General features: G+C 40.1%; 1 protein-coding gene across 2 annotated transcripts in view; it reads right to left on the minus strand.

The window, feature by feature from the left end:
- The window catches only part of LOC124132832 (E3 ubiquitin-protein ligase Midline-1-like), a 53918-nt gene that overhangs the window by 19345 nt on the left and 11791 nt on the right, over positions 1-22782 (minus strand). Inside the window, exon 1 of one of the 2 annotated variants that reach the window (XM_046497009.2) lies at positions 20053-20893. The exons of the other annotated variant lie outside the window; for it this stretch is intronic. Within the exon in view, the coding sequence (XP_046352965.1) occupies positions 20053-20140 (88 nt within the window). The 5' untranslated portion in view covers positions 20141-20893. Of the gene's footprint in view, positions 1-20052; positions 20894-22782 lie in introns of those variants that run through there. 2 annotated transcript variants of the gene reach the window in all.

The raw sequence follows: 22782 nt of genomic DNA on the forward strand, positions 1-22782 counted from the left end.
TATTGCTGTCTGCATTTGAGCGATTTTAATCAAAACGATGTGATCAGTCATGTAGAACTCTGATAAAGTTCACATGAAAGCAGAAACAAGGAAGTGTGGTTGTATACAAAGGCCACAGGGCTGTATTGTGATACTCCACATTGATACGATGCATTGTGTTACACCAGGTGTTTTGGGATACTCCACTTCGATGTTATACAATTACAGACTTAATATGAGGTCAATACCTGTTTTTTAGGCCCAAAAATAAAGCAAAATTGACTCCACATCGATATTATGCATTGTCTTACAAGAGGTGTATTAAGATACTCCACATCAATGTTATACAATTACAGACTTAATATGAGGTCAATACCTGTTTTTATTGACCTCCAAGAAGCAGTATTGACCCCACATTGATCATGATGAATGTATTACCTCACAAGGGCTGTATCGTGTGACTTTATATAAAAAAGAATGCATCCTTTTAAAAGGGATGTATCGATATGATATCACAATATTCCAGCTATATGATGGTTGTCTGTAAATACTCTTTGGGCTTCCCTCCCACAGAAAAATGCAGACACTTCAGTGTACAAGTCCTTATAATGATAACATGTAACAAACCCCTTAAAAATGGCAAATATCTACTAGTCCTTATGATACCTAAACTATTGCGCAATTTGGCAAGGACTACAGGACTAGTGCCAAATTCTAACACTGTGACACTATGATATAACTAAAATACTCACTGTGTTCAAAGTTGTGTAACACTCACTCACTCACAATGGTGACCTACATGAAAATCTTCCAAGGCGTAATATTTTCCACCAATCCCATTTATCCATTTACAATTGATCAGTAGTGGTAGGTTTGGGCTACACAGGAGCCACGGGGCTGCTTGAAGCTGGCCAGAAGATAATCATGATTAATTAAGTATATAGTTCTGCATTCAGTCTGACATGCTCCGAGGCAGTTCAAAATCGTGTAGCTACCAACAGACTCCAGAGAGGCAGCAGACAACATGGGAGACAATGTATCATTGCCACACAGAGTCCAGTGGGACCTGACCTGCAAATCCCTGTGACCATCTCTTGTCATTCAGTGTAATCTCTTCCCCAAAGTGTTCATGAGGGATTGGATGAATTGTGGCAACATTACAAATGACATTACAGTCCTGGGATTTTATTATTTTTAAGTGGGTACTGCCATCCGTCTCCTTGTCATTGTCTATTATTAATCAACATCAATGCTATGTGGATTCTGCTGGGACAGGTGTCAAGGTTTCAACTGGTAGGAATTGCTGGTGCTGTTGTAGCAGACTAGTCCAGGGGGAGATGGATTTACAGAGAGTGACTGTGGTCTGTGCCACTGCAGTAGGCATTATTCCAGTTATATCACAGATCTATAATAATAATGATGATGATGATGATGATGATGATGATAAGTACCAAGTTGTTCGACTCTCCTGTTGACTGGCATTGGGAGAGTACCCGGGTTTGCTACCAGGAATACAGCCCTACTGACAATCTGGGTAATGCAGAAGGCTACAGTGTTTGGGAGTCTTCACATTCTCCAAAAAGCACTGGGTGGGTTGGCTGACTTGGTAATATTGCTGAGTGCGGCGTTAAACAAACAAACAAACATTCACTATGCACAAAGTAAAAAAACATGGATCAAGGGCCATAATTCTGTAAAAATACATTTTTACAGAATCAATTCTCGAACACAGTCTTAAAATCTTAGATGAGCATGCAAAATTTATTCATGTAACTTCAGTATTTCAGCCCTTCTGGCAATCTGGGTGATGCAGAAGGCTGCAGTGTCGGGGAGTCTTCACATTCTCCGAAAAGCTCTGGGTGGGTTCGGCTAGGCATCGTTGTCCAGACTGAATGTAGAGGGGGCAAGGGCCCTGAGCTGATGATGAGCCTAACCAGCATGACTTTTAATGCTAGGATCACCCAAACAATCTTTGCTGCATTTTGTTATTTCAATCTGTACATAATAATATTGTACATTATAACATTTGATGCTGATAATAGTAGGAAGGAAGGCGGAGATCAGTTAGGAAGTGAGTTGTTGTTTTATTGGACATGGTCAGATTTTGTGATGGTGACTGAGTGGGTTAGATTGCTGACTTTGTGTGCTGGCAATTAGGTGCCTCACTCTGGCAGTGAGGGTTTGAATCCCGGATTATGTCACTGGTCATTTGTTTGAGTCAAAATCCATCCGAAAGATATACAGTAAACTACGGTTATAACGAACTACGGTTATAACGAACTACGGTTATAACGAACTCAAAGGGACCACTAATTTTAGTTTGTTATAACCGTAGTTCGTTATAAGCATATATATACAGCATATATACAGCAAATGGTCGGGACTAAAAAATAAGTTTGTTATATCCGTCAGTTCGTTATAAGCATGTTCGTTATAAACGTAATTTACTGTTATCTTAAAGGTCATCATTTTGAAGAAATTATCATATCATGAAAATGACTATCAAATCATTTGTGTGCTGGTGTGCAGGTATTTCAATTTACTGTCATTATTTGCTGTGCTTTCAACAACATTTGCTATCAATACCTGAATATTTTTCCAAACTGTTTTAAGTTCGACTTCTATTACAGTGCAACAAGATGTCCATCAACCATTTCATTTTCATTTGATGCTTAATGCCAAACTCCACAATATTCCAGCTATGTGACAGTGCCTGTAAATAATTGAGTCTGGACCAGACAATCCAGTGATCGATATTGTGAGCAACGATCCACATCGCCGTGGTACAATGACACACAATCAATGAAATCACGGCATGAGACTGACCACCCAAACCATTTGGTCGCCTCTTACGACCGGCATAAGTTGTTGGAGACCTATCCTTGCCCGGAACCTCCACGGGGTGGTGCGACCATTCCATCACATTGCTCACTAAACCAAGACCACCTGATCAATGTGATCATCACCATGACTTCTCGGCTTCAAGAACTAGAAACGCTACATTAGTCCAAGTAACATCTGTCCAGTATCCATCACTAATGACTGCTCCTAAACAGCAATGCATTTAGCATACCTTAACCATCTAATTGTTTTACTGTACAACTCAAGCAAATTAAGTGGCTGAAAATCTTGCAAACTTCATATAACAACATAATTCACAAAATATAACATCTTGATCATGTTGGCGTCACATGAAATATTAAAAAGATATATTCTACACAAAATGTTAAAAAATGAGTACAGCATATATTCACAAGAATATAATTTGTACAAAGAACATATCCTGATCTTGCACATAGAACACACGAAAATCACTTAAATATTAATGTAAAACAACTTTAAATGTTTTTAACTCACAAGAAGCATGAAGGTGCAGCACGCACGTCATCCGTGAGAAGTTCACTATGTATATCTCCCACCTAACTTGCTGCAGAGATTGATCAACCTCGCCATCACAGTTAACCCCTTATCTGCTATAGCAACATCATGAGGCAACAATCCGTTAAACTAAGGAAGCATGGGAGCCCTGGTATCTGAGGTGCCATAATTCACCGAGCAGAGTTGCATCCCTGAGATGTGCCAGAAACCATATGATCATGGGTTTGAATTCCAGTCTGTCCTGATGTTTCTAGGTTTGTCAGCACTGTACCCCTACTTGCCGGTTTCCAAACTGGTAACATCTAAGACCTGACATTTCTGGCCCACATAGCAACACAACTGTATTATCAACAGGACTAGTTGTACTACGAATGATTTGACGTAACTCCTCTCAAAGTTGGTTATATTTTCAGACAAGGTAGCAAGTTTGTAACACAATAAAGACACTTCAGTTCTAGTTTTATTGTGTTTAGTAGTGGGATGCTACATCAATTCATCAGTGGATCACAATTTTTTACTTCTCAATAAAAGTACTCACACTGTCAATCACACACTGAGTAAAAAGTATCGAAAAAGTATTGAAAAAGTAATCTTACCTTAATTGTGTTCTTTAACAAATGTTACACCAAACACTAATTGCAAGTGAAAATGAGTAGCGAAATATTTTCCCCAACGCACCGTACTGTAAATTGTTCGTGTGCCAGGTACTTGGCCATCCCGTTTATGAAACAGATGGCTTTTGCACCACAGTGAAGAGCACATGCAAGTGTCCTGATACGTATCGGGATACGTATTTGGTGTATCGTCCCAGCCCTAATTTTGTTGTCACAACATTCACGTGAATACAGATTGTTTTGCCTTCAGAGATGCTACTGAGGAAGCTCCTGAGTGAACCTGAATGTTTTGAAAGGTAAACATTGTACACCTGGGACATAAAGTGTTAACTCAGTGGATGACGCTCTGATGTAACAGCGAGGTGATACACCTTGACAACCGTCTTCACCTGTGTAAACAATGACACCTCTGTTGTTAGGCAGAAAGTTCAACATTTTGTTCCATAACTAATTATCTGTTTGTTGAGTGAACAAGGAATTGCAGACAAACAAAATGGCGCAATGTTATAGGCTTGGAGAACGAGTAGAGCTTTATCCATCAATAACCTCAGAAAGAATCGGGATGGGTGCATGGGTACAGCAACAGGTGACTCGTTTCTGAGTAATACCTTCAGTTGTATGGGCGGAGACAGTATCTCCGTCCTCTATGGGGCTTAAAGTGCATCTTTATGGGTAGGGTCTTATTGGCCTAACTGGGATATTAAGATTTGGGCGTAGTGTCTCTGCTCTCTGTGGGTGACTGGCAGTGTCGGAAATAACTGCCTGCCAATGTTTGGTAAATTTTCCGTTGGTTTGCATGAAATTCATGAGCATCTTTCTACACAATTGGGATACGACAACATGCATCATACAAGTCAGCGAGCCTTACCACCCGATCCCGTTAGGCGCTTCTCACAACAAGCATAGTCGCCTTTTACAGCAATCATGGGTTGCTGAAGACCTATTTCAACCCGGATCTTCACAGGTCCAATGTACTGTAGCAGCATTCAACAGACAGTTTTGTTGATTGATTGTTGTTGACACATCCCTGTATGATAAACGTTACACTCTGGTGTCATGTCTGCTTGTTCCTGTTGTCACTTGCAGCCAATGGTGGGCATAGGTGGTCCAGTGGTGAGTGAGTGAGTTGGGTTTAACATCGCTTTTAACAATATTGCAGTTATATCACTGCGTGTCAGCTTAAAGTGGAAGGAAAGCCCGAAGGGATGCAGGTCTCAGAAGTTTACCACTTCAGTGAAACCCACGGTACGGTGCTGACAAACCTAGAAACATAATTGGGGCGAAGCGGGATTCGAACCCACAATCATAGGTTTCTGGTGTGCCCAAGGGACGCAACTCTGCACAGTGATTTGCAGCGCCTTAGACGTTCAGCTCATACTAGCCCATATAAGAACATAAAATCTACTAAAAATGTAGCTGAGAACACATTTGTGCTTGTAGACCCAAAAGACCGATGTAACCCTGGTAACTAAGGTTCATATCAATTTTAACTGACATTGACTAACATTAAAACTCATAAATAAAGTTTTCTTATCTAAAATCTTTAATATCTATCTTCAAAATAAAATGTAAACTCCAAATGGAGCCCAGAGCTTAATTTCAGAGATGAGGCAATCTAGACTTGCTAAATCATTCTTGACTTGGGTTGAACTATTTTTTTTATTTCAACTGACATAGACCTGAAATAGATAGACTTATTTCATATACTAGCAAAGGAGCCAGAGAATCTCTACATTTTCATATACTTGAGAAAACTAGACTTGCCAAACTATTATAGACTTGCATACAACTTTTTTGTATTCAATTCCAGACTCTAGGAGAGATGGCAGCCGGCAGTCCTCAACCCAAATGTTCAATAGTAGGTCTTAACAACACTATCAGCAATACTCAGGCAAAAACTAGTTTTGGAAATGGGATATATCTGGTTGGTTTGAAAAGGCAACTGACAATTGACAACAGAAAAAAAAAAAAATTCAGAGCATACTGTCTGTTTCATCAGACTCACATTCATCTATTTATCAGAATGATCAGTATATAAGAAAGCAAAATAAATATTTTATCGTATTCTGCAAAAAAACAAAAACATTTCATCAAGCCTACTTGAAAATGGAGTTGCCATGACAACAAATTTTTTGAGACTCATCAGCACAATGCATCACCTTTAGCATGGTTCGTCAACAAGATATCGGCAACAAAACACAACTCACGACTGGTTTGCCATGAAGAGTTTTGAAATGCAAAACGGAAAGATATGGAACAGCCTGTTGATTGAAGCGTGCCATAATGAACGTTACACCAAACATTTCCTGAACTGACTGTTGAAAATAGGTTGTGTCAAACATCTCCTTGAAAACATGATAAGGAGCATTTTGGATGATTATCAAAAATGCAGAATTACTGCGTCACGTGGAACCCTGGTACCTTGCTCCATGAATCATGATATAACCACTCCTATCATCCCGACATATTCAACAAAATGATTCAAACTATTATGATGATGCGGTTGTTCTTGCAGGTGATTTTGAGCCAGGAATTCACTGGCCATTCTAAACGTGCGTTTTAACAAATAAAACTGATGCAACTAAAGGTCATTATGCAAAATTAGAGAAATCATACATCAACCATAACATGGTTAAAGTCTGAGTAATCACCCAAATTTGTTGATTCCGAAATTAGAATCAACTCCCGGAATAAACAGATTGTTATCATGGTTATGATTTCTTCATTATACAATACAACATGATCATATTATATACTTTTTTAATTTTATGTTTCACAGATTTATACCTGCTCCTCCACACAAGGTCAGTCGAAATAAAAATAAATAGCTATGTCAGTCGTTTATTTATTTATCTATATGAAAGTCATTCTGCCGTGGAGTTTAAATTGCTGCTGGCTTGTTGAATCACGATCGTGATGTAGACAAATTGAATTTATATGCAACATTATATATTGTATAAGAGGGTCTATATTACTAGCAGGAGACATAATTTATTTCTTTTCCAGCTGCTTTTCAGTAGGGGCGGCAGACCGGTGAAACGGAAAATAAAAAATGTGTGGCCTCACTATACAAAACAAACTATACATACACTCTCAACATCAAATGCAACAATGTGACATTTTGGGAGGTAAATAATATTTTAGAAATCCAAATCATCATATACCGTATACGACGTAATAAGCTCCCCGCTCTAATAAGCCCCCATGGCGACATTTGCTAAGATATTGGCTGGTGAAAAATCCAAATTAGCACCCCTTCCGATTGATCAATGTACATAAGACTTATTTATTCGTGTATAATACGCACTTATTTTTCCACCAAAATACTATTCTAATAAGAGCCCCCTATACGCACTCATGTGTTATATGCACCCTTGATTAAGGGCAATTAAACTCAGGAAAAATATATCTGTCGTACATAAACATTTCAGGCTGTCAGCATAAACCTCGAAATATATCTTTCAACTCTCTTTTTTCACCCAAATAATATTCTAATAAGAGCCCATATTTTTAATTTTGAGAGCGCTCTGGGTGCTTATTATGTCCAATACGGTAAGCAGGAATTTTGACATAGCTTTTTTAAACTACACAATTCGTTGTTACAAAAATAGTTTTCCACTCAATACTTTAAAAAAAAAAAAAATACCACATACCGTATTCGACGCAATAAGCGCCCTGCTCTAATAAGCACCCACGGCGATATTTGTTAAAATATTGGCTAGTAAACAATCTCAATTAGCACCCCCTTCCAATTGATTAATGTACACAAGACTTATTTATTTGTGTATAATACGCACTCGTATGTTATATGCACCCTTAGTTATGGGCAATACAATTCTGGAAAAATATATCTGTCGTATATAAACATTTCAGGCTGTCAGCATAAACCCTGAAATTTACGATCTTACAACTCAAAATAATATTCTAATAAGAGCCCCCTATTTCTAATTTTGAGAGCACCCTAGGCGCTTATTACGTCGAATACGGTATTGGTAAAATCCTAACACAGTTAGCTAACAATGTTCATGTGGTACTGACATCCTAGGTGAGGTGATCAGTTCACATAGTGCTAGGCAACTGGACCTCTCTGTTATTCATAACACGATACTGAAAGTTAGCGCAACCACAAGATGCCGAACACTACATTTCCTTCCAGTTGGCCTTGCATACCTTTAGTTAACCAAGCAAGGATTCCGTACAGCAACTTGAAGCTCACGCAGGTTGAGAATTTCATTAGAGATCCATTGATTTCCTCACACCTCTGGAAATAGATGTTATCAGAGGCTTTCATTTCCCCATCATCAATTGATTCCCCATCTGTGTCAGCAGCCCCATCAGTTGTTACAAGGCCAGGTTACCGGCTACAAACACAGTGCTATCAACACCGGAGACCTGAGGCAGTGGCTTCAACACCCCCATGTATACAAACATATGTTGTGTGTATCAGGCAAATGTATAGACGGTACGTCTCATGCTTCACGCCAAACCCTCTTCACAAACACATGATTGACCTTTTAATTCAAGGCCTTATCTAATATCAAGTCTAAAAACTATTAGAGACTTAAAAGAACGTTTCAAGTCAATCATCAGACAAAATTGCTAGATCATGAACCAGAGCACTTTCTTACTTAAAAAGTAGCATGGAATACTAAAAAGAGAAGGATATTAATTTTAAACATGCTCCACTCTCTTGAAGGATTGTGATTTACTTGATGCTGTGAACTTTGTGCATGGGAAATAAATAAATAAACTTGGCTTTATGGCCGAGATGCCGAGAGGCCTTGTGATGCTTACATGTCGTTTGTGAGCAAAATCTTCTGCAATGATTTATTTATTTATTTATTTATTTATTTAATAACACATACTGCTACGAGGTAACACATATAATCAATGTCGGATCACTAAAGAGAATGTTGTGAGTTCCTACCAGTTTTCAAATCCATAACGGGGCGGTCGGGTAGCCTAGTGGTTAAAGCGTTCGCTCGTCACACCGATGACCCGGGTTGATCCCTGACATGCGTACAATATGTGAAGCCCATTTCTGATGTCCCCCGCCGTAATATTGCTGAAATATTGCTAAAAGCGGCGTAAAGCCATACTCACTCCAAACCATTACACATAGCCAGCTGACTTACTCCTCATTGTAATCTACTGGTGATCTGGTTTGCATAAATTAGTTACTGCAAGTTTCCACACTACAAACTGTGAAATACAATGTATCTCTAGCCCTAGAAATTCATTTATTAAAGACTAGTCCTAAGGACTAGAGTAAACCTTATCAATTATTCCACTGAGTCCTCCAACATGTCCAAGTTGTACCATGTCAAGCTAAAACAAGACAAGCATGGTCACTAGGTTCACATTTGCCGTTTTATTCAGTTCCAGTTTGTTACAAAATTGAAGAATCCAGACCCATTTCAGAATTATGGCCCTCAAATGATACTTTACTCAGTCAATGACGACTACCATCATTGGATTTTGACTTGTCCTCAGCACAAGTCTCGTGCTAGCGGACTACGTTTGACTTTTGAAGGCTGTATCTCATTGTGAATGCAAGCAAAACACTGTTCCTCACAGTACCATCAGCACTAGGGAAATATTGGGATGATGGTAATCACGATAATATATAGGCAAACTGTCAAGACAGAAATTACAACGTGCCTAACCAGCCGAAGGACACCAATATCATTGGGCAAATTGTCTTGGCAACTGTCTAATTATTTTCCCAGCCCTTGTATAGTGATGCACAGTGATGTACAATGTTGTACAGTTTCATTTCCCATTTGTTATGATAGTCCTGAAGCTCTCAAGGTCATAGCACTCCCAATATAGTGGGATAGGCCTAGGTTACATGCTGCATAAGGAAGTTATTTCAAAGTTTTGTTTCTTTGTTTATTGTTTAACCCCGCAGTCAGCAATATTCCAGCTATATGACGGCGGTCTGTAAATATTCGAGTCTGGACCAGACAATCCAGTGATTGATATGAGCATTGATCCACGCAAATGAGATACAATGACATGCATCAACCAAGTCAGCGAGCCTGTCCACCCAATCCCGTTAGTCGCCTCTTACAGCAAGCATAGTTTCCTTTTGCGGCAAGCATGGGTTGCTGAAGACCTGTTCTACCCCGGATCTTCATCGGTCCATTTCAAAGTGAATATTCTCTTGCATGACTGCCCATGCTGACTGACAGCATTTGGATTTGATGAAAGTCCGTTATACAAACTGTGGTGTATTTCTGTAAGCAGGTCAACTCACACAACTGAAACTATTGGATCTTTTACGTAATGTCATTTCACTTAGATTCTACTTCCATGTTCTCTTTACATTGTTAATTACCAGCATTCACAGCTTGATCACAACAACACTGCAGCTCAATATCCCTTTTTTTTAAAATGTGTGTTCTACAAATGTATTCCAAGATCATCTTTGTCCCCACATGTTGACAGACAAATTAACAAGTTTAAACAAACTTAGTGAGACGGCAATGAGGAGCAATGAGAGTATTGCCTGAGACCATCAAATATTGACCTGGGTATTACGCCTTCATTAGAGTAATCTACAAGGTCAACAGCAATGGGGGTCAGGGAGACATGTACCTTTCAGGTCTTATCACACAGACACTGGACACAGCCACAATATTACTTCCCCATTAGCTCAATCGAAATCTCTCTCTGATAACCTCAGCATCTGTTGTTAAGGTTGAGAGCATTGATATTGGCTCTGCATTGAAGTTTTGAAGGGGTGTCTAAACATTGCTAAAAGTTTGAACACCCCCCCCCACACACACACATACACAAACACACACACGCACGCACGCACGCACTCACTCATTCACTCCCGGAGTATGGTTTTTATGCCGCTTTTAGCTATATTCCAGCAATATCATGGCAGGGGACACAAGAAATAGGCTTCACATATTGTACCCATGTGGGGAATCGAACCCGGGACTTCGGTGTGACGAGCAGGTGCTTTAACCACAAGGCTACCCCACGGCCTCTCACACCTCTGGGATGCACTTGCCTCCTCACACCTCTGGGATGTGTGGCTGAACTGATCAATTAGAAAGAAATGTGTAAAACGTTGGTGTGATTTGATGTGTTTACTTGATCAGCAGGTGCTAGAAACTGCCAAGCTGTCATGTTAGTGTAATTTGAATTGTTGGGTGTTACGATTCACTCGTGTATTCAGTGAATCCAAATGTTTCCATTCATGAATTGAATTTGTTATTCGTGGCCACAAGATTCAAATATTTATGAATATGCAATCATGTGCATTTACATACCCTGTACCTAAAAATATCAATGAGAACATTGTATGCACAGCTTTCTTCAAAGTCAGCACTCTTATAATATTTAATTTGACAGTATTGTGGTCACTGGTCATTGTCGTATTTGAGCAGATACTAGTACCTGGATAAGTGAAGCATGTAAATGTTTAATATATTAATAATTATCAAACCATGTCAAATAACTTATGTTGTTATTGTTTCACTGAATATAACAAATAATAAATCAACTGTTGACTTGTTATTGTATTCATGAATAAATATTCATATTCGTTACCCTATACTCATGATACGAATTGTATTCCCCTCATAGTGTATTCGTTGCAGCCCTAGTGGGTAACTTCTATTTAGCATGGTTAGTTCTATTTAAGCCATGTCATAATGGCCTGTGATTCTGGCCAAGCTGCAGCAGATTGTAGCCAGGTTACAATGACATACATCAGCAACGTGACACACTGAACATGACTTTGTCACATGGTAGTAGTTGTCATCTCATTGTAGTCAGGTGACAATACTGGATTCTGGGTCCAAAGCCATCTATGATGTCTACAGTTGTAACTCCCATTCTTTAACAGACCTATGACCGTCTTAAAAAGATCGTTTGAGGAACGGAATCCCGGTGACCGAGTCAACACTGCCTTGGCATTCCCACTGTGAGGGAGAAAGTTATTTGTTGTTATTCCTTGAGCATGTTGAGAGTTGAATTTTACACCGCTTTTAGCAATATTCCAGCAATATCATGGCGGGCACACCACAAATGGGCTTCACATGTTGTAAACATGTGGGGAATCAAACCTGGACCTTTGACGTGATGGGCGAACGCTTTAACCACTAGGCTGCCTCATTGCTCCGTCAATCATTGTGATGATCACCAGAAAGAATACAGATTCCTTGATTTTTTACTGCACTAGTTTCACAATGACAACTTCAATTCAGGAAGTTCTTACGCAGTTCTCAATTAAATATTTGAAAACTGAACAGAAGAAAATTCTGGGTGTCTAATAGATGGCTGAGATTGTATGTCAGAACTCCCCTAGGGCAAGGGAAAGTCTCTTCCGTATCAGATGTTTATCCCATTAACATGATTAAAGTGAGAAATACTTGATGTCTAGCATTCGGTATCAGTTGACAGCACATGACTGTAGTTCAGAATGCCATGTCTTAACCTTTTCGAGGTTCCATGATTTAGATAACGGGATCTCGTAAGTGATGGTGAGGATGGTTGGATGAAAGGTCATTCTGACGTGGCCCATAATTATCAGGGCTGTCCTCCGATCTTTGTGTAGTAGTAGCGAGCACCTAAAGATCTGATTTTAATGAGATTGTATTTCAGGCCACTGACAGTTAAGCTTCCAAATTGTCCTCAACCGTTTTGTAAATGTTATTAATTGTGAGTGAGTAAGTGATTTTGGGTTTAAAGCCGCTTTTAACAGTATTCTAGTCATATCACGGCGTGTCAGCTTAATGTGGGAGGAAAGCCCCAAGTGATGCAGGTCTTAGACGTTTACCATTTCGGTGAAACCCACAAGCACGGGCATGGTGCTGACAAACCTAGAAACATAATCGGGGCGAACCGGAATTCGAACCCACAATCATAGGTTTCTTGCATGCCCAAGGGACGCACCTCTGCACAGTGAATTGCAGCGCCTTAGACGACTGGGCCACCCGTGCCCCCTGTTATTAATTAAAAGAAAGAATGTCCAATAACATATAAAAAACATCTTGCAAGTGTCATAAGATAAACTATATACACCAAGACTGGAACAATTTCCTTGTGTGCATTGTGCAGCTGAACTCTGTGAAATGAGTTTACATAACAATGATAAAGTTACAATTCCTATTTTGACTAAATCATAATTGTTTCCACTGAAACTATACCATATATATATATATAAGGAATAGATCAACAACGTTGCACAAATCAGGGACTATTCTGTCACTGGAATATCAATAAAGAATCCTTTACAAAATAACCACACATTTCCATAGATCAATGTTGTATGTGCCATATGGGGGTCCGAGTGTATAGCTGTATTGACTGTGTTTCACAGAAACGTGATGGAGGCTGATGGTTGTCAGAAAGTCAAGAGACGAGTGTCTTGTTACAGGAGAGGCAACAGTCAGGGGCCATTATCACCTTCACATATTGACCTGTCTGTAATTTCATTAGACAGCTGCTTCAATGCCCTAATGCCCAATGTTAACACTGTCTACCTACACCCATGTCTTCTTTCATATTGATTTCCATGAACTGGGCCAAACGTTCACTGCTCGTGCTGAACACTGGGGTTTGGCTGGACCTTTTCCTGTAGCGTAATTATGTAGATTTGAAAGAATGATTCAATACTTGCCATCTGCTGGATTCAAACAAGGTAACAAAATAATGTGTATGTGCAGTGCTTCGAGGATACATTGTGTATGTTCTTAAGCGCTTTACAACAAGACTATTAATATAATTATTATAATCATTATTATTATTATTATTATTATATTATCCTATCTTCCGGAGGCAAGGGAGTTAACTGACTATAAAAGTTCAGTTGCCACCCTTGCCTTACTAGGCTGGAATTTCTGGGCTCTAGTAGTGCCACCAGTCGCTATTACGAGTTATGTCTCTTCTATGCCCCTCCTACTGACCAATCAGATTTCATCTCTCATATCACTTGCTTCAAGCAAAATGGCGGTGCCCAGTCAAGACAATCTGACCGATAACAAACAAACAAACCTTTGCATTATGGTTATGATCATTTTCTGTTGTCAGGTGTTGGCAGTCTTGCTGCAAGACAAATGTCGTCACAGTGACGAGTATGGTTCTGAACCACAAAGCATGGATGGTACCTGGTACATGCATGTATCTTACAGTAAGATATTACTGCGTCGGTGACTGGCATGGTTTTATCAAATGAAATGGATTAAGCCCGTGTTGTGACAGGGTTTGTTAAGTAAATTTCAATCCAGAGTAAATACGTTGCCAAGTGCCACAGGGGAAGCCACATTGTGTTTGTTGTCTATATCTGGCTTGACGAGGTTTAGAAAGAGAACTGAATTCATTTCACTTTCTGAACAGTACAAATATATATACACTTCCACACTCAATTCTCCTCCAAAGCCTCGTTGAGCCAGATATAAACAACAAATAAATATATAACAAGAGCCATCAGAAAGATGACATATCCCCCCGGCAGCTGTCTGTAAAGTAACCACTTGTAAATGTGCAATTCTGTATGCAATGAGTCAACAGTTGAATGTTCTTTAAGAAGCATACATTGTTTACCCACTGAATTGTTTTCAAATTCTGGCCCGGAAACGAACCCTTTCCACAATGGAGTCTAGGTCCAACTTCTTTCCATAAAAATTGTAAAAAGAAATAATATCAAAAGACACCACTTCAGTATGTGCCTGATAGATTTTCCAAGTTTCGATCAAATACATTGAATGGTTTTCGAATTCTGCCCCGGAAACGAACCCAATCCCCAATGGAGTCTATGTCCAACTTCATTCCATAAAAATTTAAAAAAATAAAAATTAGAAAAATCCCAAAATATCAAAAGGCACCACTTCAGTATGTACCTGATAGATTTGCCAAGTTTTGATCAAATACACTGAATGGTTTTGGAATTCTGCCCCGGAAAAAGGAAATGATTACGGACGGACAGACGGACGGACAGACAGACTGGCTGATCGCTATATCCCCCTGCATTATATGCCGGGGGGATAACAAAATGTTTTGGGGCCCCAGTATGTATTGTAATATGTATCCCAATCAAAACACATTGTGAATACGCTTTCAATACAGTTTTCTTCATTTCTTTCTCCAAACACCCCCAACCTACTCAAATGGCTGAGAAAGTTAAGGTAATAAAATATATACAAACATGCCGTTAACTCAAGAATTACTAACAATTGAATGCTCTGTGAGCCCACTTTGTTTTATATCGGCTTCCAACACTAAAACCAATCTGTATAAGCTCTGTCTCCCAATTCAAGACATAAAACCCTGATTATAGACAATACAGCCTGGGTCAGGTGTGACTGCCACAACCCCCAGGTGAGATACTACACCGTGTGAGCAGGACGCCCCCTATACTACCAGTTCATCAGTCAATAGATCATATCTAGACCCCGACTTCACAGAAACCGACACAGCCCTGAACACACAGTGGCTTCACAAATGTCTTTATCTTGAGGAATGTTTTGTCTACAATAAGGCTGTGCGAGGTCAATTATACTGTACAAAAGAGACTGAATTGCATGTTTAAACCTAATTTGAAATAAAACTTGATAGCAGTGACTGAGTGCTTGCAGGGGATCTTGTGACAGAAGTATTTGGATGGATACGTACAGCTTGTCCCTGGGGCACTACAGTGTTATAGTTATTACCTTGTTGGTATGACAAGAATAATGTTTGTGTTATGAATACAGGTGGTTTTACTTTGATACGGCTAGAGTCACCCTTAAGTCGAAACATACCTGTGGGGACCTTGAGTCAAAACACACCTGTGGGGACCTTATGTTGAAACATACCTGTGGGGACCTTGAGTTGAAACATACCTGTGGGGACCTTGTGTTAAAACATACCTGTGGGGACCTTGTGTTGAAACATACCTGTGGGGACCTTGTGTTGAAACACACCTGTGGGGACCCTGTGTTAAAACATACCTGTGGGGACCTTATGTTGAAACATACCTGTGGGGACCTTGTGTTGAAACACACCTGTGGGGACCTTATGTTGAAACATACCTGTGGGGACCTTGTGTTGAAACACACCTGTGGGGACCTTGTGTTGAAACATACCTGTGGGGACCTTATGTTGAATCATACCTGTGGGGACCTTGAGTTGAAACACACCTGTGGGGACCTTGAGTTGAAACATACCTGTGGGGACCCTGTGTTGAAACATACCTGTGGGGACCTTGTGTTGAAACATACCTGTGGGGACCTTGAGTTGAAACATACCTGTGGGGACCTTGTGTTGAAACATACCTGTGGGGACGTTGTGTTGAAACACACCTGTGGGGACCTTGTGTTGAAACATACCTGTGGGGACGTTGTGTTGAAACATACCTGTGGGGACCTTGTGTTGAAACACACCTGTGGGGACCTTATGTTGAAACATACCTGTGGGGACCTTGTGTTGAAACATACCTGTGGGGACCTTGTGTTGAAACACACCTGTGGGGACCCTGTGTTGAAACACACCTGTGGGGACCCTGTGTTGAAACATACCTGTGGGGACCTTGTGTTGAAACATACCTGTGGGGACCCTGTGTTGAAACATACCTGTGGGGACCTTGTGTTGAAACACACCTGTGGGGACCTTATGTTGAATCATACCTGTGGGGACCTTATGTTGAAACATACCTGTGGGGACCTTGTGTTGAAACATACCTGTGGGGACCTTGTGTTGAAACATACCTGTGGGGACCTTGTGTTGAAACACACCTGTGGGGACCTTGTGTTGAAACATACCTGTGGGGACGTTGTGTTGAAACACACCTGTGGGGACCTTGTGTTGAAACACACCTGTGGGGACCTTGAGTTGAAACACACCTGTGGGGACCCTGTGTTGAAACATACCTGTGGGGACCTTGTGTTGAAACATACCTGTGGGGACCCTGTGTTGAAACACACCTGTGGGGACCTTATGTTGAAACACACCTGTGGGGACCTTATGTTGAAACACACCTGTGGGGACCTTGTGTTGAAACATACCTGAGGGTACCTTGTGTTGAAACATTCAATTATTTACAAACCACCGTGATCATGGTGATATGGTGGGAATCTTGGTGACTGCAGCATTAACCAACACACAGTTTGAAACATGTATTGTCTGTCGTGACCCACCCTATATTGACAAAGTACATTACACTTATAGACCCATGCAGATTTGGGGTAGAATAGGTCTTCAGCAACCAATTCGTGCAGTAAAAGGCTACGCCGCACTAAGCAATATTCCAGCTATATGACGGTGGTCTGTAAATAATTAGGTCTGGACCAGACAATCCAGTGATTGACATCATGAACATCGATCCACGCAATTTGGATACGATAACATGCATCAACCAAGTCAGTGAGCCTGACCACCCGATCCTGTTAGTCGCCTCTTACGACAAGCATAGTCGCCTTTTACGGCAAGCATCAGTTGCTGGAGACCTATTCTCACCTGGATCTTTACGGGTCTATTTACTTTTGAATCCAGAACACTGGAATTAGAAACCCATGATGAGAAACCTGGACATAAACATGATAAATGATAAAATACTTCCTGTACCATTCAGCAATGGAAATTGAAAATTTTACAAAAAATTGTATATTTATATACTTATCCTATCTAATAATAATAAGTGCATTTAATATTTATATTTATATTCCATTCACCAAGTGGATGCTCACAGCGCTACACTATTATTACCCCGGTCAATGGATCAGTGAGCACTCGATTTTCATTCTCAGCTCCCTGGGGAGTATACAACCCAAGCTGCCTGTGAAGTGCTAGAAGGTTAACAGCCACATTACCATCTCATCCTACCGGGTACCCACAAACTGCTGGGTGAACAGAGGCACATTTTGAACAAAGTCACTTGCCAAAGGAGACACCACATGTGGTACATGTGCTTCAGTGTGGGGCAGGAACTCACACAACAATGCATTTTTCTCTTAGTGTGAGCTAGGATAAGTTCAAATATTTAAATTATGTTATCAATGTTTCCCATGATGAGTAAGGTATGTTTCTCTGTATGTTCTTCCTTATCATAGATCACGATGAGGTCAGAGATATTTCCTTGGTGCACTATCTTTTCTTCTTACGAAGCATTCTAAGCAGGTGAATATGAATCATATGGTCTTGATAAAAAAACAAAAATAACCCCAGGTTATCAGTCGTACTTGAGAAGAGGTTCAGCAAACACATTGCCTTGCTGTCGCGTACAGTAGAAGAATACAGAGACTGAAACCACTTCTTTGAGTCCAACACGTCTCGTCCGATTACTTTCAGTACATTTAGTCTAGAAACCAGTTCATAACCTCCCCATCCAGGAGTAACCATGGTAACGTCACCTGAAAACGATTCTTAATTTTCTATCAAGATTACTGCATTCCCAATTAGTTACAAAATAATGTTTCCCCTAGTCTGTCTGCCATGGGCATGTTTTTTAACATCCTGTGATAAATACCTGCATCTAGATCTTTTTGGTGCAATTTCAATACTAAAATGTAGCCGTCAATATACACATGGCAAGGTACCGTATTCGACATAATAAGCGACCCGCTCTAATAAAGGCCCACGGCGATATTTGTTAATACATTGGCTAGTGAACAATCCGAATAAGCACCCCTTCCGATTGATCAATGTACACAAGACTTATCTATTCGTGTATAATACGCACTCGTGTGTTATATGCACCCTTAATTATGGGCAATTAAATTCTGGAAAATATATCTGTCGTGTATAATACACACATACCTTTCTTTTGTATCATTTCAGGCTGTCAGCATAAGCCACGTTTTTTTTCATATTTAATAATTATATCTACAATTACTGGTTACAAAATGCAGATGCGGTTACTACAATATTCAAAGGATGTGTGGCAATACATTTCGTGCAAAAAGCATGATAGAAATCTACAAAGGGAATGTATTTACGTTTTGGAGACAACAGAGATTGGAATTTTGGCACTTTTCTATGTACGACTAGCGTCATATATTTTGCGTCACAATAAGCGATATGACGTCATAATGGTGATGTGCAATGTAGAGCGAAAGCCTTGCAAAGCTTGCTTTGTTTTCTGTAGGTATTCCCCACCTCATGTTAGCTTACCAAGCTGCGCGTTCGGTTCCAAATTCAAATTAGCGCAGTTAAATCTACAGGTAACCAAGCTCTACATTGAAAACACAGTATGTTTATCTTCTTATTGTACCCAGTTCTTGACAATATATATATAGGTCCTGTAATTAATGTAATTGTCTTATCTTTCAGTACATTAAACCCATTTTATTACTTTACATGACCCTCATAATTCCTGTATGGGCCCTTGAAATAAATTATTGGTGGTTCCTACTCTTGTATATCAAATAAATACTGTTTCTATAAAAAGGCTATGATTCACTGAAGTATCAGTACCTGAAGACATGTTTTACTACAGTAGAAGTATGTACTGTCTCAGATTTTCTTCACCTGTCAAAGGAACTGCTGTGCAGAGTTGCGTCCCTTAGGCATGCCAGGAGTCTATGATTGTGGGTTTGAATCCCAGATTTGTCCTGATTTCTAGGTCTGTCAGCACCATACCCGAGTTTGTGGTGTCAAATGTGGTTATAATAACAACTAGGATCTGCTTCAATTCTGGATTTCCTCCCACATCAAGAAGCCATGCTGTGATATATATGAAATTCTGTTCAAGGTGACATTAAACCAAACTCACTCACCATGCTCACTCACTATTCAGGGTGTTTGGTTGTGGAACTCACACAGAATTTGTACTTTCCCCTTTGTTGTTGTGGAATCGGTTAGAATATACTACTAAAAAGAAGTAAAGGACACCCGTTTCTTTTATATTTTGAGTTAATCTGTCATGCCATGGCATTAAGGGTATGAAACAAGGACTGGTCGGTTCGGAGCAAGTATGGTGTGGTTGAGTGTGGTATTCATGTTAAAATGCAGCATCATATCTCAGTGGACACACACACATATATACATGACATATGTGCAATAATACTGGACGTGATGTTAAACCCAATTTTCCCTCAGCACATTCATATCCTCAATCCTTTTTTAACAGTATACAGTCTAGACTCACCAGGTGTGTCCGTGGTCGTGCTGTCAGACCGGAGATGGACGACACACCCCTCCTCCACTGTGGCCGTGCTGGAGTACGCCCCCCACATTCTGTAGTGCCAGGACCCCCCCGAATATATGGTCTCAATCAGGCCCCTCAAGTCAACAGCACCGTGGCTCTATAGATGGCGGCCCTTGTCCACTGCTTACTGTGTGAGGAATTTCCTCGATTGTGTCACTTCATCCGATCCAACACATGCATCCGAGTTGTGTTTCATAAAATCAGTTTCAGATCAATGACCTTCAGCATATCAATCTCATATCAATCACCAGACTGTTTCATCAATAATCCAAACGTTTCAGCCCCCCTTATCCAAGGCATGATTTTCTTCTTCCTTCAAAGCAATATATCAATGTTTTGAAAGTCTACCAAAGATCAATGTACACAGATCAATACACAACAGATCAATCTGATCAAGAACAATATCCTGTCAACTGTGTCAGCATGGCCCTGCCACATCAAATAGTCCACTTTCAATGTCAATCCACAATAATCCATACACCAGTGTTCTAACTCCCCAAACACAATCACAATGTCTCCTAAGTCGGTTTATCTTGTGACCAAATGAGCATCGACTGAAAGTCAAATTCCTCAAGATCCAAGGTTGTTAAACTTTAACACACACAGCAACAATAAACTCTGCAGGTGATCCCTCTGTACTTCCTGACGTAACCTCCCAATCAGCTTGTCTCCCCCTCCCTCCAGATCCTCCACACGGACATGACAAGCATCTGGCGGCCATTACATTAGCGTTAATACAAGGCAAACACAGCCATAACACAGCCACCATTACCTGCTCACCGATCCCACTCTCTCCCAGCCGGACACAGAGTAATCTCAACCACTGATAGCAAGCCAGCAGCCATTCATCATTGTAGGCCATGCATGGTTAATCAATTGCTTGTGGTGAGTGAACCCACTGTGGTCTCCTAACCTGGTATTACCTATTGTTGGCCTGCTGGCATGTGGTATTTGTTTACTCTGCTCAACATCCTGTTGAATTTTGTTTATTTATTTGTTTATTTAATTGTTTATCATGATTATTCAGTTTTTGTTTATTTTATCTGAACTTGTGTACATATTCATATGATACAAAAATCTTAAATTCAGTCCCCATATTTAAAGCCCTCTTGTGGAAGAAATATGTGCTTTCAATACAAAAAGTGCAGGTAAGATTGTAAATATAAAATAAATAATCTGAAGATTTAAAATTAATCTTTACAAGGTTGGTTGGTTGGTTGGTTGGTTTGTTGTTTAAAGCCGCACTCAGCAATATTCCAGCTATATGACGGCGGTCTGTAAATAATCGAGTCTGGACCAGACAATCCAGTGATTGACATCATGAACATCGATCCACGCAATTGGGATACAATGACATGTATCAACCAAGTCAGCGAGCCTGACCACCCGATCCCGTTAGTCGCCTCTTACGACAAGCATAGTTGCCTTTTACGGCAAGCATGGGTTGCTGAAGACCTATTCTACCCCGGAATCTTCACGGGTTCCTTTATAAGGAATGTTGAACATACAATATACAACATGCAACAGTTCACTGAATACTTCATGTGTACTATGGCCGGTCGCATAGTCCAGTGGTTTCAGTGTTTGCTCATCATGCTGAATGCCTGGGTTTGATTCCCCACATGGGTTTGATGTGTTACCCACTTAAAAAAACTATAATCAGTAACAAAAATAATAATTATATACCTCTTCACTTTGTATTTCTACTATATGCTGCATCTCAAACTGACGGGGCAGGGGGTAGCCTCGTGGTTAAAGCGTTTGCCCGTCATGCCAAATACCTGGGTTGATTCCCTTCATGGGTACAATGTGTGAAGCCCCTTTCTGGTGTCCCCACTGTGATATTCCTGGAATATTGCTAAAAGCGGCGTAAAACCATACTCACTCTTATGCTGACAGATGTAGAGTTCATACAACTTATGCTGTCATCAGAATTTCCAAAGGATTTGAACAATGGGGGTTTAGTTCAGCTGGCGAGACCCTGAGTGGGCTTCACAAATTGTAGACATGTTGCATGTTTGGATTCATAAACATCAAAACCTTTACTTAATGTTTGTTCAGCATAAACAATATCAAGTTAGAAAGACAAATTCTAGACCATTTGTTCAGCATGTTTAGAAACTGAATAAACATGGTTAAGTTCAAAGTTTGGAAAATGCACATTTTCTCAAGGCTGTGACCTCAGCCACTTGTCTGAGTGCTCAAGTCTGGTAACATCCTGCTCCGTCTCGCATCGCTGTTAACGGTAGTCAACATAATAACACTAAAATCTACTGAAAATGATTTTTTGAGCCTTATTTGGATGAGCAGACTCCAAAGTATTAGGCACTAATTGTTTTCAATGTTGACTGTGGATATATTTGCATGTACTGAATGTAGGTCACGACACGCCTGACAATGTGTAGTTCCAACCCCTATAAACATAAGTAGTTGTATAAATGAGCTTAAAGTACAAAGCCAAAACTTGACAGACAGTCTGTCATATCAGCACCAAGGGTAACCTTCCTCAACGATACAGTCTGACGATGCTAATCCTAACTGTGCCACCAGAATAGACATTTCCTCCATTCAAGCCTCCTGACAATCTCTAACACAGTTGTCGCCATATCATGTCGAGAAACACAGAACACAATGTAACATGATTTAGAGCCAAAGTGGAGGATTTATTCT

Source organism: Haliotis rufescens, unplaced genomic scaffold (assembly GCF_023055435.1).
Source record: "Haliotis rufescens isolate VD_foot unplaced genomic scaffold, xgHalRufe1.0.p SCAF_17, whole genome shotgun sequence".
Lineage (NCBI taxonomy): Eukaryota > Metazoa > Mollusca > Gastropoda > Lepetellida > Haliotidae > Haliotis > Haliotis rufescens.